This window comes from Anser cygnoides, chromosome 8 (genome assembly GCF_040182565.1).
Source record: "Anser cygnoides isolate HZ-2024a breed goose chromosome 8, Taihu_goose_T2T_genome, whole genome shotgun sequence".
Taxonomy (NCBI): Eukaryota; Metazoa; Chordata; class Aves; order Anseriformes; family Anatidae; genus Anser; species Anser cygnoides.
The window spans coordinates 33,718,521-33,736,009 of record NC_089880.1 but is presented as its reverse complement, the minus strand read 5'-3'; the positions used below and the strand labels follow the sequence as shown (position 1 = coordinate 33,736,009).

The 17,489-nt window shown below is 39.7% G+C and overlaps 1 protein-coding gene across 2 annotated transcripts in view; it reads left to right on the top strand.

Annotated features, from left to right (window-relative positions):
* Positions 1 to 17,489, top strand: part of SLC44A5 (solute carrier family 44 member 5) — a 90,030-nt gene that overhangs the window by 55,424 nt on the left and 17,117 nt on the right. For both annotated transcript variants that reach the window (XM_013193143.3, XM_048062111.2), the window contains exons 6-14: positions 1,268 to 1,396; positions 2,186 to 2,246; positions 3,875 to 3,998; positions 5,207 to 5,290; positions 7,151 to 7,263; positions 7,724 to 7,855; positions 10,534 to 10,633; positions 15,533 to 15,625; positions 16,571 to 16,658. In XM_013193143.3, the coding sequence (XP_013048597.1) occupies positions 1,268 to 1,396; positions 2,186 to 2,246; positions 3,875 to 3,998; positions 5,207 to 5,290; positions 7,151 to 7,263; positions 7,724 to 7,855; positions 10,534 to 10,633; positions 15,533 to 15,625; positions 16,571 to 16,658 (924 nt within the window). The remainder of the gene's footprint in view (positions 1 to 1,267; positions 1,397 to 2,185; positions 2,247 to 3,874; positions 3,999 to 5,206; positions 5,291 to 7,150; positions 7,264 to 7,723; positions 7,856 to 10,533; positions 10,634 to 15,532; positions 15,626 to 16,570; positions 16,659 to 17,489) is intronic.

Sequence of the window (17,489 nt, the reverse complement as noted above, 5' to 3'; positions counted from 1 at the left end):
GCCTTTAGAGCCTGTGTTCTAGGGCAGCTGCTTCTCCATTACCTAATCAGAACCTCTTGAGTGGATACATTCATCAAACCCCAGCCTTCCCTAAGTTTCTCATATAAATCCCATTTATACTGGCTGTACCTGCTGCAGTGTGAATTTCATTCCTGGAATGTTAACCTCACTTGCTTTGTAATTGGAGGAGATTTGTTGTTAGTCAGTCATAAAATGTTACCTTTATTTGAGTGATACACACCTAACTTGAATGTTATCTGTGGAGATGTATTAGACTGAAGAAATTCTGTAGAAGGGTAGTTTAGTTTCAGCTGCATGAGACTTTTTTTTTTTTTTTAAGTGAAGTTCTCCTTATAAATGTAATGGAAAGAAATGACATATATCCTGTGAAAATAGCTACTGCACCACCTGGCTCATATAACTAATTATTAGAGAAGGTCCAAAAAAAGGTTATGAAGATGGTGAGGGGCCTAGAGAACAAGACATATGAGGAGCAGCTGGGGTCCCTTGGTTGGTTCAGCCTAGAGAGGAGGAGGCTGAGGGGAGGCCTCATGCAGAGGGGCAGTGGAGGGGCAGGCACTGATCTCTGTGCTCTGGTGACAGTGACAGGAGCCAAGGGAACAGCATGGAACTGTGACAGGGGAGGGTCAGGCTAGGTGTTAGGAAAAGGTTCTTTACCGAGGAGGTGATTGGGTGCTGGAACAGGCTCCCCAGGGCAGTGGTTACACCACCGAGCCTGGTGAAGTTCAAGAAGCATTTGGACACTGCTCTCAGACACAGGGTCTGATTTTTGGGTGTTCCTGTATGGAGCCAGGAGTTGGACTCGATGATCCTTGTGGGTCCCTTCCAACTCAGAATATTCTGTGATTCTATGATTCTATATACACTACTGCTGATGGCAGCAGAGGAAGGCCCCCAGTTTTTTCTTGGTGCTCAAAAAGAAATTTTGTTTTGATTAGACTTAAAGCTCTGCATATGTACCAGAATGTGTAGAACCTAAGAAGATAGGGAGAGCGGCTTGATATGCCAGATATGAGGAGAGACTTTGAAATGTATTCTATCAAACAGTTTCAGAATTATTCATCTGGGAATTCAAAAGCAAAACTTGTGTCCCTTCCTATATACTACAGTATTGCTGCAGACAGTTGCATAGAACTGTGCACTTTTATAGGTGGCCTTTTTCTTTCTTGTTAATTACGTTGACTTTTATTATCTTTCTCTGCTCCCAGTGCATCTTTACTCTTTTTTTTCTTTTCTTTTCTTGCAGCTTTGTGTCTCAAAGTGCCCAGACAGGTTTGCAACCTATATTGATGTTCAGGCCTCCTACAGATATAAACCAGATCAGTGGAATTACTTCAAGCAGTTCTGCAAACCTGGTTTTAACAATCCTCGCAAGGTGTGTATGTATAAAAAGGTGATGGAATACATTTTTTTCTTCAAGCAGTATGTAATATGCATGATTTTACTGGGCTCTGATGTATCAGAGCTTTGAATTATTCCTGTTTCACAATATAAAGAGTTGTCCTGTATGTATGGTTTGATACTGATTTAATCAAGGCTTAGGTCTTGTATGCATACCAAATTCCCCACTCTTTTAGTGGATACAGTTTGCTTGCAAGAATATTTGCAGCTACCCATGTAGGTGCAGTACTGTGGCAAGGAAGTCTCCAGTAGTTAGGTACTCCACAGCAGTAGAGAATATGTCTCAACCAAGTTCTTAAGGCTGCTGCATCATCTACAGCTGCATAGTCAATATTTTTTAGCTAGGAAAATTTAATCTATCCTTGATATAATTGATTTTGCACTGAAGCGTACTGCAATATTTCTCCCGTCTTTAAAAAATGTTGTGAATCAACTAAATTGTGTTAAATTTTTACTCTTCTTTAAGAGAAGAAGTGAAGAGGAGGCAAGGAACAACTGCCCAGTCACCTCGGACCTAGATAAAGATACAAAATGAGCAGGTCTTTTCTTTTTTTTGACACCAAAAAAGGCAAAGAAAATAGTCTTCCCAAATCACACTGACAGTTTAGATTCTCATGTCATGAATGTATATTGCAGCTCCACCGGTCAAGTTCGGGGAGGAGGCTACAAAGCCCAGTTTGGGACATTTTCTCAGACTGGGTGAGAAATGAAAAGCATTTAGTTATTCTGCTATGTATTCAGCATTCCTATTTTCCCCTTTTAGTCTGTTGCTCAAGTTCTACGTGATGAAGATTGTCCTTCGATGATCATTCCAAGCAGGCCTTGTGAGTGGTTGTACTTCTTACGCACATCTTAGCAGATTGTTAGCGTTCACATTAAAGCACAACTCTGATCTGAAAAGTAGTTTGTGGCAAGCTCCCTAAGAGCTGTCTGTTATCTGATAGTGACTATTATTCAGTTTTAAACAGTTTGAAAGTGTAAAGATTTTTATTTTTTTTCTAACTGCTGTCTGTGAACATTCAGCATGTGATCAGGTAAAGATGAGCTCTTTTTTGTTCATGAATCGTCACTAATAGAAAAAGATCTACATTTCAAATTGTGTCTTTTAAAATACGTGAGCAAGCAACCCCACTGGCATCAAGAAAATATCATGAATGTAAGAAGGATCGTATGGCCAGCTGTTAAAGTTCAAATGATACTTGAGCCCAATTGCAATGCAGCTCAATTATTAGTTATGATGCTGGCTCTGCATGGCATACAGATCAGTAATGGAGGAGCCAAAAGATGTTTTTGTCACTCTGGTCAGCAGGTATTTCTGAGTAGATAACCACAGATCTCAGAGTTGATCTCAGCTACAGAAGTGTAACATCAAGAGTATCTGCCACTGACCCAGAAACTCATGCAAATAAGAAATTGCTGTTTATTTTTCCATGCTTTAAAGTAGGCATCATGTAAATCGGGGGCAGGTTATCAAAAAGAGAAAATATGGATTCTCTTTAATAAAGAAAAGAATTTTTATTAAAAGTGATGTGCTCACCCAAAAGGCAGAAAATTAATTTGCAAAGCTATTATCTTGTTTTAGATGACAATAGGGGGCAAAGATTACAGGAGGAAGAGAGACATGTTACTTAATTATATCCTCACAATAATTGGTAGAATAGATAGTCTAGACTGAATATTGAACTCTGGCATCCATATATATTAGAACTAAATAAAGGAAGCACAGAATTCTTATATAAAGTTCAAGTTCAGCTGTGTTGGAGGAGTGACCTGCTCTTCCTTTCAAAATGAAAACCAGGACTTCTTGCAGCAAAGACCAAGGCAACATAAAAAAGTATGTAACCATCTCTCCTTTTCTCTCTTTTACAATCACCACCTAGTTTGTCTTTTCCATTTTCTCCTCTCCAAGGATATCTAGTGATAATATCTGGTACTGCAGGTCATCTGGCATATGAGGCACTGAGGCTTGCTGCTATGTCTTGGTTTGGGTGCTAGTACCATTTGTGACCAGTCATGCTGAGTCTGTCCCCGGGGGCTGGTTTGATTATTGCTGTGTAAATAACATATTTGAGAAGCAGCAGTATTTGTAAGCTGCCTAGATACTGGCAGAGAGTAAGTTCTGTATTTATTACAAATTCTTAAACTGCTACAGATACTGTTACTGTTATTTAGTAGCACCTAGAATGTCCAGTTGAAAGCTATGCTCCCATCATGCCTGAACTTACACAAACATAGGACAAAAAGCCCCAGAGCATAAAAACATTATCTTGAATATAATGTTTCTTCCAATATTTGTCAAATGCAATGTATCAATAGATCATCAAGTGTAAAACAATTGACTATGAATCTGAAATGATTTAAATATGTTAGAATTTGTTGCAAAAAACAGGTGATGAAAGTGGAGCTCATCATGAAATGTAATGTGCATCCTTTGCTTTGATATTTTGAATAGTTCTTAAGAGATGCTTCCCAGACTTCTCAACAAAGAATGGTGTGCTAACTGTGGCAAATCAGACTACGTTCAGAGATGGAAGAGGGAAAACAAGAAATGTAACTGATCTCAGGGAAGCTGCAAAGTAGGTTTTACTGTTCTTTACCTCTCATTTGCTGCATTATAAAATTGTAAAATAATTTAGGAATTGAAAAAATAATTGGAATCTGTTGTAGCAAATGGCTGAAGGTAACCAGGCAAGATTTACTAGTAAATGGTCTCTATGCCTGGGCACCTGCATAGTTCTAGTAAGGGAAACCATCATTGTGTTATAAAAAAATGAGCAGGGAGCTAAAAGTTTTAGTTTGATTGTCTCAAAGTGGTTGTTTTTCAGTTTTTAAATCATTCTTCTTGTTTTTCCTAGCAAAAATTAGTATTAAAGAAAGCTAAAGAAGCCGTAAAATTAAACCCTCTCGGTCTTGGCTATTCCTTCCAATGATGGTCTTTACTATGGGCATTTCACCTCTTAAGGGTGCTCCTGTTTTTAAGAATATGTCTAATGGTCAAAAAGTGTTGTACTGGGCTCTGATGCATGATAACGCCTCCCTTGCAGATGGAAAGCTAGCACCTCCAGTCCTGGGTATTAACCAGGATGAGAAAAAAATACTGAATAGCTGAACTTTTCCAGCTTCTGTCAGTCCTCATCCTGTCTGAAGAACAGGGGTACCTCTTCATGCCTCTCAATCCAAAACTGCCACACTCTAGCACCTTACCGACCCTGATAACACCCACACCTGTAAAGTTCCCTTCTTCTGGCTTGTACAACCACATTGTGTAGTCTTACCAAATCTTTAATTTCCTTTTAGGAAAACATGAATGTGGCTAAGTACTTTGTGAGATAGGAAAAAAATCCATAAATTCAACTTTTATCTTCACTGTACTCTTTTCTGCTTCTCTACTATTAGCAGTCCTGGAGTCACAAATGTGTGGCTTTTAGTACACTGCAGATCTTAATAACACATGATTTTCTTGTGACATAATAAGCAATTATGGTGATAAAGCTGGTGATAATCAGCACTCATAGAGCTTTTCTAGTAAAGCTTTATCAGGAACACTATAGACTTTTTAATGCAGGTTTTTGGGTTTTTTTGAGGATTCTTAACTTCAGAAGAATTTTCTTTGGCATGATTTCGATTGATGTTGGTGTAGTTAGAGAAATGAAGCAGGAGAATAGTATTATGATCTTCTTACTAGCAATGATATTTCAAATTCTTTGACTGGGCCTATTTGTTGTTTAAATAAATTCTGCTTTTTTACCCAAAGCAAACTTTTCTTTGGTTTGTCTTTTCTCAGCGGCATCAATAATGTCTTGGATGCACGATCAGTTGGAATGAAAATTTTTGAAGACTATGCCATTTCTTGGTATTGGATACTAATGTAAGTTTTTAATGGGAATTTGTAATTCTTCCAAACACCCTTTGGAGTGTGCAGGAAATGAAAAAATATGGATCATGTATGTGTTTGTTACCAATCCTACTTTTAAACTCAAGGAGCGACTGTAACTTCCTGTCATCACATGATGGTAATGTTGTTATGATTTCATACATGAGGTAAGGATAGCACAGCATATATACATAGAATGTCAATTGATGTGGAGTAGGTTTTAATATTCTATGAGGAAAAATAGAAGGTGATATCTTCTGTTGCAGGGCCCATCTGTGTGGTAACTCCAAAACTGAAACTCTTACAGACTTTCAAACCAATTTGAAGTGTCAAGTGTCACTGGTATTTATATAAAACACAATTTCTAAATTCATACTGCCAATTCAATGTATAGCTAAATCTATTATAAATCTGCTAGTGCCGATTAAGTGGGCAAAGCAATGTCAAGAACAAAAAGTATGGAATGATATTAACTTTGTCTTGCAATTAATATTCACTAATCAATCAGTAAAAATGCAGCACTGAAACAGAAGTAGTGGTGAGCTACTTCTACTTCAAGCTTCAGTTTAAGGCAGACTGTCTGTAGAGGACAGTTGTTACCATGCTCTCAGTTTTGGTGTTACTAGGACTCATGTATATCTAAAGAGATTTAAGCAGGCTACTGTCTATATTTGCACAGATAGCCTACTGCTTTCAAGAACAGAACCGTAAGCTCCGAAACTACAACTTGTTTTGAGGAACATGCTCTGAGTTTCAAACAAGCCATTCAGAAAGTGAAAATATTTCATGCTAGGAAGACTTTAGGGGCAAGGATGTAAGACTAGCTTACAAAGACTTAAAATATAAGGTGATTTCTTGTCCCTCTGCCCATCTGGCTTAGTTGGCCCAAAACATCTCAGCGTTTTTGACTCTGTATGATCAGGCTGTCCCACGTCCTGTCTTTGGTAACTGGCTAATGATATTGGGAACATTCAGAAGAGAAATTATCAAACACAGGCAAGATGTTTTAAATTTTTATGAGTATGTACTCAATACAAAATTCTGATATAACACCTACAAAAATTCTGAGAAATTAAATGTTCTCTAAATCATCTAAGCTGGATTTTTGTTGAAGGGGAATTATTATTCACATTGCTTTAGAATGCCTCACCTAAAAGTAAAAAGGCTTTTTGCAGTTGTTTTTTCCGTTCTGACTTGCCTTCTGGGAGTGTAATGAGAATAAGTATTTCCCTGCTGCAGACCTGAGAAAAAGAAAATAGTGTGTAGATATGTTTCATAGGGATTCCATTGATGGGTCATTATAAGTCAGCTCTTACAAGTTTCTTTTTATGCATCACAATTTCCTGATCATTCCCTGTTCTGATGGGTAAATAGTCACTGTTTTTCTTCCTAAACTTAATTATCTTTGTTTAGAAAAGCTCCTAGAATGTCACTTTATTAAAAGTGTTCCTTTCCAAGTAGGGATCTTTAACGGAAGACATAAATAAGCAACCTCCTCCCACACAGGTAGTCCTCTATTTCAACTTTCTATGTCCTGAAAAAGGCAGTGAGTTGTTCAGCTGGTGTAAATGACTAAAAAGTCATTTTTGGTGCTAGTCCCATTCAGCTGAGCTGAAAACCTAGTGGATACAAACATTTCTGGCTGTGCCCTGTGAGATCATCATATCTAAGCTACTGGTTTCTAATAGCAGATGATATCCAAGAGGATGTATTTCATAACGAAGATTTTGAAATACAGTTTTAAAAATCATTCTCATATGACACAAAGTGACCTTCACTTGGAGTAACAGTCATGCAAGAAAGGGAAGATTCTCACACTTTTTCCCCTCTTGTTTCTGTCTCTTATCTCTCCAGTGGGTTGTTCATTGCAATGATTGTGAGTCTGCTCTTCCTTGTGCTGTTGAGGTTCACAGCTGGGGTTCTCTTCTGGATTTTCATCTTTGGCGTGATTGGAATTATAGGTTATGGTAGGTGTAATCTTCTAGCTTCTGAGGCTATTTTTCCTTATTGCTTAAATGTGAGCAAGGAAAATCAGTAATCATATCAATTAAATGGTACAACTGGGATAAGTAATGCTCAGTTTTGGACACAGTTTAGTGACAAATGCTTAAATGACGGTGAAACTTAGTAAGAATTCAGCTGTGCTGACACAGCACCAGATATAGTAACCTGAATTATTTACCTATGGTATGCTTAATGTATATTCATTTGCACTGATATTTCTTTTTCTACATGTGATTTTATAATTCACTAATTTCTCGGTAATGCATTTTTTATTTTTGTTTACTGACATGTTGAGGACATAACACTTGGCTTGTAAAAATTATTTTTAAAATTAATTTTAAATATTAAATATATATATATATTTAAAAACTTGTCTTTGCACTCCTCAGAAACACACTTTTTATATTAATTGCTTCTTAAAAGGCATCTGGCATTGTTACTGGGAGTATGATCATCTCAAAGGCATACCTGGATCTGACCTCACTGTTTATGATATCGGATTCCAGACAGACTTCAGAGTGTACCTACAATTGAGGCAAACATGGCTAGCATTTAGTAAGTGCCCTTTAAAACCTGTATCAATTAATGGATATGCAGGAGAATCAATCACTGTCTTTTTGCAGTGTTTGCCTTGTTAAAACTCCTTCAAACATGTCATTCAGACAGGTAAGAATTCTTTTTCTTTGTATTGTGCAAAATATCTGGTTTTAGAAAGGATAGTAGTGTATTTGGAAAAGGAAATAATGCAATCACACTTCTGATGGCAGTGAATAATGATTCTGGGAGAGACAGAAATTAGATTAATAACTATGCACATTTTTGTGGAACTCTTTATGATCAGATCACTGCTTTTTTTTTGGAGGCTGCACTAAGACTGTGGAACGACCCTTCCCAAATTTCATCATCTTTATTTTCAAGAGTGCTTCATTGCCTTCTCTTACAGGGTCATGTGCATCTGTTTTTAAAATAAAATTCTACTGGAAGAAGAAAACATGCACATTCCTCCCCAGGAAAGGGGGGGCAGAAGAGAGAACAAATATGTGGCAAATATTAATTGCATTGCAGTTTCTACTCTATTAGAAGGCACATGGACACTGTAACTGGGATGGTGAATGGGACATAGCCTAGATAAAAACTGTTAGCTGAATTAATAGAACAGTATATTGCTTAAATCTCCTTTCTTTGCTTTGTGTTTTCGTTGGATCATTGAGCTTGTGAGGCATCTTCCTATGTACTGTTGAGGCAAATCTTTTTAGTATTCTATCTCTAGAGGGCCTTTTGACTGTATTATGTTTTTCCTTGTAACTCTTCAGTCCCTTCTGCTGCCTGATTCTTAGCAGCCAATGTGTAGTTTATCTAGAGGTCAGTGTCACTTTCAGACAAGTAACCTAAGGTACTCAGGAACTGTCCAAATGATTTGTCCAAAATCACCCAGCAAACCAGTTAAATATCCTTGATGAAAATATAGGTCCTCTCAGTCCTAGTCTAGAACTCATCATGTACTAACAATGCTTTCATTTTTTCACAAGGGGAAAAGTCACACTAACTTAACTGAACTGAAATGAGACCAACTTTAAAGAAAACTGATTATGTTTTCCTTCATGAGGAACTCCATCAAAATAGGTGCTAAAGTGCATGTAACAAAAACTTTATTCAGAACAAAATCTGTGGCTCTGAGCATCACAGTGGTTACTTGCCACCTGCAGTTATGATGGCCAGGGGTGCCGATAATATTTGTAATCATGTTTTAAGAGTATCTATGTATATCTCTGTCTGGATTCTGAGTCTATGTCTTAGCTGTGACAGCTAAAGCCAATCTCCATATCCTTTTGCAAACTTCCAGGCAAGCCAAGTCCTAGGAGTAGTTATCCCTTCTGTCTTCCTCTCCCTCTACAGAAATTCCTGGTTTCATCTGAAGGAGTCAAGTCCCACTGTGTGCAACCATCCACAGCTGCTGGACAGGTTTATCATAGGATCATAGAATATCCGAGTTGGAAGGGACCCACAAGGATCATCGAGTCCAACTTCTGGGCTCATTTAGATGTTGTCTAACTATCTGAATCACCCAGAGTTAATGGATATGTCTCAGAGTCTGAAGAGATGTGCTTCAGGACCCTGTCTTATCCAGATGAAGTGCAGAGATTTTTATTTATTTATTTATTTTACTTTCTAGTGCAGAAGTAGGTTTTGAACTGACACAAATAGAAATCAGACTGATCAGACTCTTTGAACCAAATCTGGGTTATGATTCAAACACGGCTAAGAAATGTTGTGTGGTATACCACTCTCAGTTCTCTGACCTCAGAAGTTTGATTCCAGCAGCACAACAGGAAGGTGCAAATAATTTGTCCAGAACTGTCCTATCCTTCTCCTTCTCCTTCTCCTTCTCCTTCTCCTTCTCCTTCTCCTTCTCCTTCTCCTTCTCCTTCTCCTTCTCCTTCTCCTTCTCCTTCTCCTTCTCCTTCTCCTTCTCCTTCTCCTTCTCCTTCTCCTTCTCCTTCTCCTTCTCCTTCTCCTTCTCCTTCTCCTTCTCCTTCTCCTTCTCCTTCTCCTTCTCCTTCTCCTTCTCCTTCTCCTTCTCCTTCTCCTTCTCCTTCTCCTTCTCCTTCTCCTTCTCCTTCTCCTTCTCCTTCTCTTCTCTCCTTCTTTTTTTTTCCATGTGAAGTGAAATGAGCTCATGCCAGGTTAATACTCAAACAAAACTATTGATTTAAGTGCATTTAAATGTTAGAACAATATGCATGAGAGAAACACACTCTTCATGAAAGAGTTAACTCATCGTCTCCTTTTTATTTTATTTACTATATTTAGATACTACAAATTAGCAGCAGTTAAGTATTAACATGGAAAATGCTTGTTTATGAAAAATATGGTTTGTTATGGGTAAACTGTATTTAAGGGCAAATGGTACGGTCATATTTCAGTGGATGTTTATCTTTGCCTGAGAATGCTATCTTCCATTTTTCATCTAAAATTACAAATGCTGATGTCAGGGTCTTATATATTCTAATTCCCTGCATGTAGAATTGCCCTACACTGGCACTTACAAAACTGTGAAATAGAACTGAAGACTTGCAGCGGCAGTGAATGAAAGGGAGAAGTGCTCTAGCAGAGCATCTAGTGGAGTTCATGAGCGAAAGTGTAAAATGCAAGGCAGGAAAAAAAGCAATTTACAGGGGCAGTGTATTGGTTTGATTCTTGATAAATTATTATTATTTTTTTTTTATTTACAGTGATAATACTTTGTGTTGTTGAGGTCATAATAATACTGATGCTGATCTTCCTAAGGAATAGGATTCGGATTGCTATTGCACTGTTGAAGGAAGGTAGTAGGTATGTTTGTCTGATCTTAAAATACTTTTAACTTTATTAAATGATCTCTAGGGTATATTCTTCTTGAGTTTCATCTTGCACTACAAAGAGCAGAAAGTTGAGAGTAAAAGCACAACACTGGGTATGTTGAGAACATTAGGTAGTATATGGAATGCTGGTTCTCTCTTAAAGAGGTTGTGCTTATAAGAGCTTTCTGTTTTGCAATAAGACATTTCTTAGCTCTCAGTTTCCTGCCTTAAAAGTACGTATACAGCTAGTGGTTCCATGTATCCTGAGTGCAAACAGGTATATCAGCTGAAATGTTAAATGCAGTCCATTATAATAGGAGGAGCCTGGGGACCTATTGCTGCGAACTTTGCTCTGTAACTGGACAGTCTCCAAAATGACATACAGGTGGTGGAGTTTTGGTGTGTTTTTTTTTTACAGTGACTTTTATTTAGAAAAGACTGCCTTCTTCTGTCTCCAATTCATAGAACCATAGAACCACAGAACCACAGAATATCCTGAGTTAGAAGGGACCCACAAGGATCACTGAGTCCAACTCCTGGCTTCACACAGTGTGGACATGCATAAATCTGCAGAGAGAAAAGGAGACTTCCATTACCAGACATTGCAAAATGGCTCAGTCCAAGATACTTCTTTTCAGCTCTGAGCAAATAGGAAATCAGAGCATGTTTTTTTTTACCTGAAGACCTAGGAGACCTCTTCATTTTGTTTTTCCTGAAATCTGTATAGACTTTGCAGTAGTTCATATGTTTTACAGTGCCAATCATAGAATTGAGTTGGGAGGGACCCTCAAGGATCATCAAGTCCAACTCCTGGGTCCCCAAAGGACCTCCCTAAATAAATAAATAAATACATACATAAATACATAAATAAATAAATCAGATCAGATCATGCGTCTGAGAGCATTGTCCAAACTCTTCTTGAACTCCATCAGGCTTGGCACCGTGACCACTTCCCTGGGGATATGCTTAGTTATTTTTAAAACTGGGTTTGTAACAAAGGGAAAAAGGACTTGAAAGATCAGGCCCTTGGATTTCATTTCAAATAGGCAAAGGTCTGACTGGCAACTACTGAAAGCATCTTCCTTGGCAGTAGAGCTCTGTCGTTAGAGCACATTGACTTAACTCTGAGTTTATCTGTGTGCACGTGCTTACAGTTTTCTGCCATCTCCATTGGCACTGTGATCTTCAGGAATCAGGATCTGGGATTTTTGTGACAGGATTAACAAATACTGAATTTCTGTATGCAGTCAGATATCGATTTCTTATGCTACTATGCAATTAGGGCATAGCAGTTAAACTGGACAGTACTAGACTATATATTTTAATTCCTGTTCATTAAAACCAGGGAACACTTTCAATACCCTGCAACATTCTTTGTTTGTAGTCTTGACAGATAGGAGGATTTCAAATATTTTATAAACTTCCTGCTGAGAAGTAGTAACATTCTATAGTTTTTCAGCAGCATAGAGAGGTCACTTGAAGGTGATATTTTTATACTCATGAATACAGATGAGGTGAAACAGAGAGATCTTGACTAATTAGGGGGCTGGACAATCACCATCAGTACGAAGTTTAACAAGAGCAAGTGCTGGATTCTGCACCTGAGATGGGGCAACCCTGGCTGTGTGTACAGACTGGAGGACAAGAGGTTGGATAACAGCCCCATGGAAAGGGATGTGGGGGTTCTGGTTGATGTCAAGTTGAATATGAGTCAGCAGTGCACACTGGCAGCCAAAAGAGTCAAGTGTATCCTGGGCTGCATTATGCACAGTCGAGCTAGCTGGTTAAGGGGAGTGCTTGTCCTGCTCTACTCAGCAGTGGTGCAGCCCTCACCTTGAATACTGTGTATAGTTTTGTGCACCACAATTTAAGAAGGACATAAGACATTATGAGAGAACATCCAAAGGAGGGCTACAATGATGGTGAAAGGTCTAGAGGGCAAGCTGTGAGGAGCAGCTGAGGCCCCTGGTTTGTTCAGCCCAGAGCAGAGCAGGCTGAGGGGAGGCCTCATGGCGGCCTGCAGCTCCCTCACGAGGGGAGCGGAGGGGCAGGCGCTGAGCTCTGCTCTCTGGGGACAGCAACAGGACCCGAGGGGACGGCACGGAGCTGGGACAGGGGAGGGTCAGGCTGGGGGTTAGGAAAAGGTTCTTCACTGAGAGGGTGGTTGGGCACTGGAACAGGCTCCCCAGGGACCCCTTGGTCATGGCACCGAGCCTGGTGGAGTTCCAGAAGTGTTTGGACACTGCTCTCAGACACAGGGTCTGATTTTTGGGTGTTCCTGTATGGAGCCAGGAGATGGACTCAGTGATCCTTGTGGGTCCCTTCAACTCAGGATATTCTGTGATTCTAAGAAACACTATTTAATTACTGTAAGCCTAATAGACCACGCTCTGTATTCAGGAAGATGAAAAATAAGTTGCTAATGACTGTAAATCAAATTATGTTTCTCAATACCCTTTAACTATTCTTTTAAAAATATTGCAATTATAATACAAAAATCCAAAGTTAGAGACAATTAACAGTCAGTTTGCTGGAGTAACAGTCTGTGGTTTTAGTAGTAACAAATAGGCCTATTAAATGCTGAACACTGCTAATATGTTGTGGTTATTTCTCAGAAAGCATAAAAGCTATGACGTCCTTTGTGACTCTTAATGTACTTTTACATCCATAGACTAGGATGGAATTTGACATGTTCAGGATCTTAACATCTTGATTGCATGTGACAGTTCCCTTGTATTCCCCACACTCACTCACCCTCTGCATTTACTTACTAGTTTAGCAGCAGAAGCTGAATAAGTTTGTCTCCTTTTATATTTTGGAAACTGCCTCTTATTAAACAAATGGTATCAAAAGTACCACAAGTTATAAGAGAAAAACCGTGAGCAATAGTAAGAGATGAAAAAGCTTGTGATAAGCTTATGGTGTCACTGGAAAGAAAACTTAGACAAGTGGGAAGAGGTACATGAGTGTAAAGGGAACCAACCTGTAAGCTTCAGTGAACAAAAAACATGCTCTTCACCATCACATCCAGTGAGATACCAAGCTAAAGGTATTAGCCTGTGAGACACCATGGTACCAAGAGGAACAGTCCCTGGTGGAGTAGCAATTAGTATGCTTAAATTCCTGCTCACTAGTTACATTCTAGCCACAAAAAGTACTAGTAGACTGCTGCCCTCTAAAACATCAGACTTGATGTACAAAGGGGTTCTCTAAGCTGTCAACAGTGCAAGGCTTATTATTCTTTCTGCTTTCCAATAGCCAAACACCAGCACCACTCATTTATGGCACGTACAAGAATGGTGTTTTTACCCTGCTGAGCAGCTGAACTCCACCACATCCACTTCCTCACTCCCCCTCCTCAAAGAAAAAAGGGGAGAAAATGTGATGGGAAGGGCTCAAGGGTTGAGATAAGGACAGGGAGATCACTCACCAATTATTGTCACAGGAAAAACAGACTCAGCATAGGGAGATTAATATAATTTTTTGCCTATCACTACTGGACTAGAACAGTAAGAAAATAAAAGCAAACTAAAAACACCTGCCTCTCCATCCACCCTCTTCTACCTCTTCCCCCTGAGCAACACAGGGGGACAGGGGCTGCAGTCAATCCCTAATGCTTCATCTCTGCCGCTCCTTCACAGTCAATCTCTGCCCCAGCTCCAGCGTAGGGTCCCTCCCATGGGATGCCATCCTTCCCAAACTGATCCTGCATGGGCTTTTCACAGACAGCAGCTCTTCAAGAACTGCTTCAATATGGGTCTGTACCACAGGATTTATCCATCAGGACCAAACTGTTTCAACATGGGTGGCAGCTCCTGCCAGATCATGGGCTCATGCGTGGGCTCCTCTGCACAGGCTGCAGCTCCAGACCAGAGCCTGCTCCTGCAGGGGCTCTCCATGGGCCGCAGCCTTCTTGAGGCCACATCCACCTGCTCCACCATGGGCTCCTCCACGGACTGCTGCGTGAAGATCTGCTCCACCATGGGACCCATGGGCTGCAGGGACACAGTCTGCTCCACCAAGGGCCTCTCCACAGGCCACAGGGGAACTTCTGCTCAGGTGCCTGGAGTACTTCCTTCCTTTCCTTCTTCACTGACCTTGGTGTCTGCAGGGCTGTTGCTCACTCCTTGCTTTCCCAGCTGCTGTTGCTCAGCAGTCTTTTTTCCTTTCTTAAATATGCTCTCACAGAGGTGCAATCAACATTGCTTATTGGCTCAACTCTGGCCAGCAGCAGGTCCCTTTTGGAGCATGACATGGGGCAGCTTCTGGACTCTTCTCACAGAGGCCATGCCTGCAGCCCTCCTGCTACCAAGCCCTTACCACGTAAACTCAGAATGAGGAAAGTCGCAGTCACGGGAAGGTGTCGGAATGTCCTGGAATTCTGAAAAGAAGTGCAGTGCCTCTACCCAAACTAGCTAGTACTTAAGACAGGAAAGGAAGAATGGGAACAATGTCCCAAAATACAAAGCAGTAGGGGATAATTTCAGGCTATGTAGGGGCTGAAGGGAGAGCACAGAATCTGATCAGAGTGGGACATGGAAATAAAGGATAATGTCTGCAGCAGTCAGCAAGGAGATATGATTGAAATGGGTTTATGACCTGGAAAGAGCAGGATCTGTGAAGCAGTAGTGGAGGAGGAGAAAGAAGACAGGCTCAAACGTGGCAAATAAGTGAAGTCATCTGTACTGCTGCCAATAAAGTAGAGTGGTAGAAATATCGAAGTGAAGATATATGAAGGCAGTACCTGTAGTGTTTTGAGATCCCAGCACTAGATTTGCTACCATTATCAACAAGTAGCTCAACGTAAAAAAGATGATGTTAGAAGTTGATAAAAAGCTTTTTTTTTCTTATCTTGTTATAGCTTACGTGACATGTTTTCTTTCTTTCATAGGGCTATTGGCTATATAATGTCTACATTGTTCTACCCAATTGTCACCTTCATACTCATTGCAATTTGCATTTCCTACTGGGCTGTGACAGCTGTGTATCCTTCTGTCTGTGCACATCTCTGGAGAACAGTCTTCTGCTCTGCAAGAAAAAATCATGCTCTGTGATATCACCTTAACCAAACCCATGTCGATAGGGCTATTTGGTCACTTAGCACTTGCTCCACTGATGCAGGATTGTTCCTAACTGCACAGTTGGGATTGATGTACAAATCAGACAGTAGACTTAATTTCATTAAAAAGAACTGGACTAAAATTCTTGCCAATGCATTGAGGATCATGCAAGGCCTTAGTATACTACATAAGATGGACTTTAACAGGAGAAAAAAAGCCCTCAGCAAAGAGGGAATATGGCCATTAATGTGCTGCGTGCTCTATAGGCCCAATGTTAATGGTCTCTTAGCTGGGGAGGCTGCTGGTGCTTTTTGTTCAGAAAAGTATAGGAAAGGAATGAGAATATATCGTGCACTTAGTCCTCTCTAAACTGCAGAACAGAAATAACTGTTTGTTCCTGGAACAGCAAGGGTTTGGCAAGATATTAGAGAGGGGAAAATTGCTTTTTTAAAACATTTTTTTCTTCTTTCACGTGCTAAGAATGCCAGCGTTTGCTGTTCAGGACAATGTTAATTTATTCTTCTGCTCTGTGTCTACTTCCACCAAAGTATGAACCATCAAAGAACCACTGCATAATCTGCCGTACCATAAGTAGGTGTGCAAGAGAGACTGACAGAACCTTCAAGGTTATTCCCCTTGCCCATTCTGGTCAGGAATTATCATAGTTCAAGGATAGAGTTTGCCTTAGTTCTCTGAGTAATGAGAATATTACATCATACCTGTCAGCCCTTCATATACATATCTGCATAGCAAAAGCAATTTTTCTGTTATCTGCACATATTCTTTAGAGCTAGTGGTTCCCCACTTCAGAGTCTTAAGTTGCTCAAAGCCTACAGTTGTGTGATTCCTCCTTAAAACATTTAATTAAGTTTTTTAGCTACATCAGGAGAACCTGTGTATAAAGTAATGGCTAATCAAACACTGTGCAAGTATGCAAACCTGACTTGTGACCCAGAGGTAAGTGGAACTAATATTTACTTTTATTTATTCATTTATTTATTATTTATTTGTTTATTTATTTATTTATAATAAATGTTGTACTAATTGCATTTCTTATATGCAATGCTAGTAGAAAACATGCTTATTTTAAATAATGTTTCCTCATGTTAAATCTGCAAATAGTTCTTCAGATAACACTTCTTTGTTCAAAGCAATTTACAGATATAAACTATTTTTTCTTCTAAACTGTCCTGTGAGATGGGTAGGTATTAACAGTTTACAGGGTGAGGGAGGGAGACACAGAAATACAGATTTTTTTTGATAGGTGTTCTCAAATTTGCGAGGCTTCTATTTCATTGTCCTTGTTTCATTTTAATTCAAATGTGGTAACTTACCAAGATGCAGATTTGGCCTCTAGTTTTCAAACGAATAGTATATATATATTTTTTTAAGCTGAGCAGGTTTTCCTTAATGAAACTGAAGCATATTAGGACCACAAAGATGATCAGAGGGCTGGAGCACCTCTCCTATGCAGAAAGACTGAGAGAGCTGGGTATGTTCAGCATGGAGAAGTGAAGGGTCCAGGTACACCTCGTGACCTTTCAGTACTTAAAGGGGTCTTATGAAGAGGGTGGAGAAGGACTCTTTACTTGGGTAGATAATGATAGGGCAAGGAGGAATGGTCTTAAACTAAAAGAGGATAGATATAGATTAGACATTTGGAGGAAATTCTTCACTGTAGGGGTAGTGAGGCACTGGCACAGGTTGCTAAGAGAAGTTGTGGATGCCCCATCCTTGGAGGTGTTCAAGGCCAGGTTGGATGAGGCCTCGGCTAACCTGATATAGTGG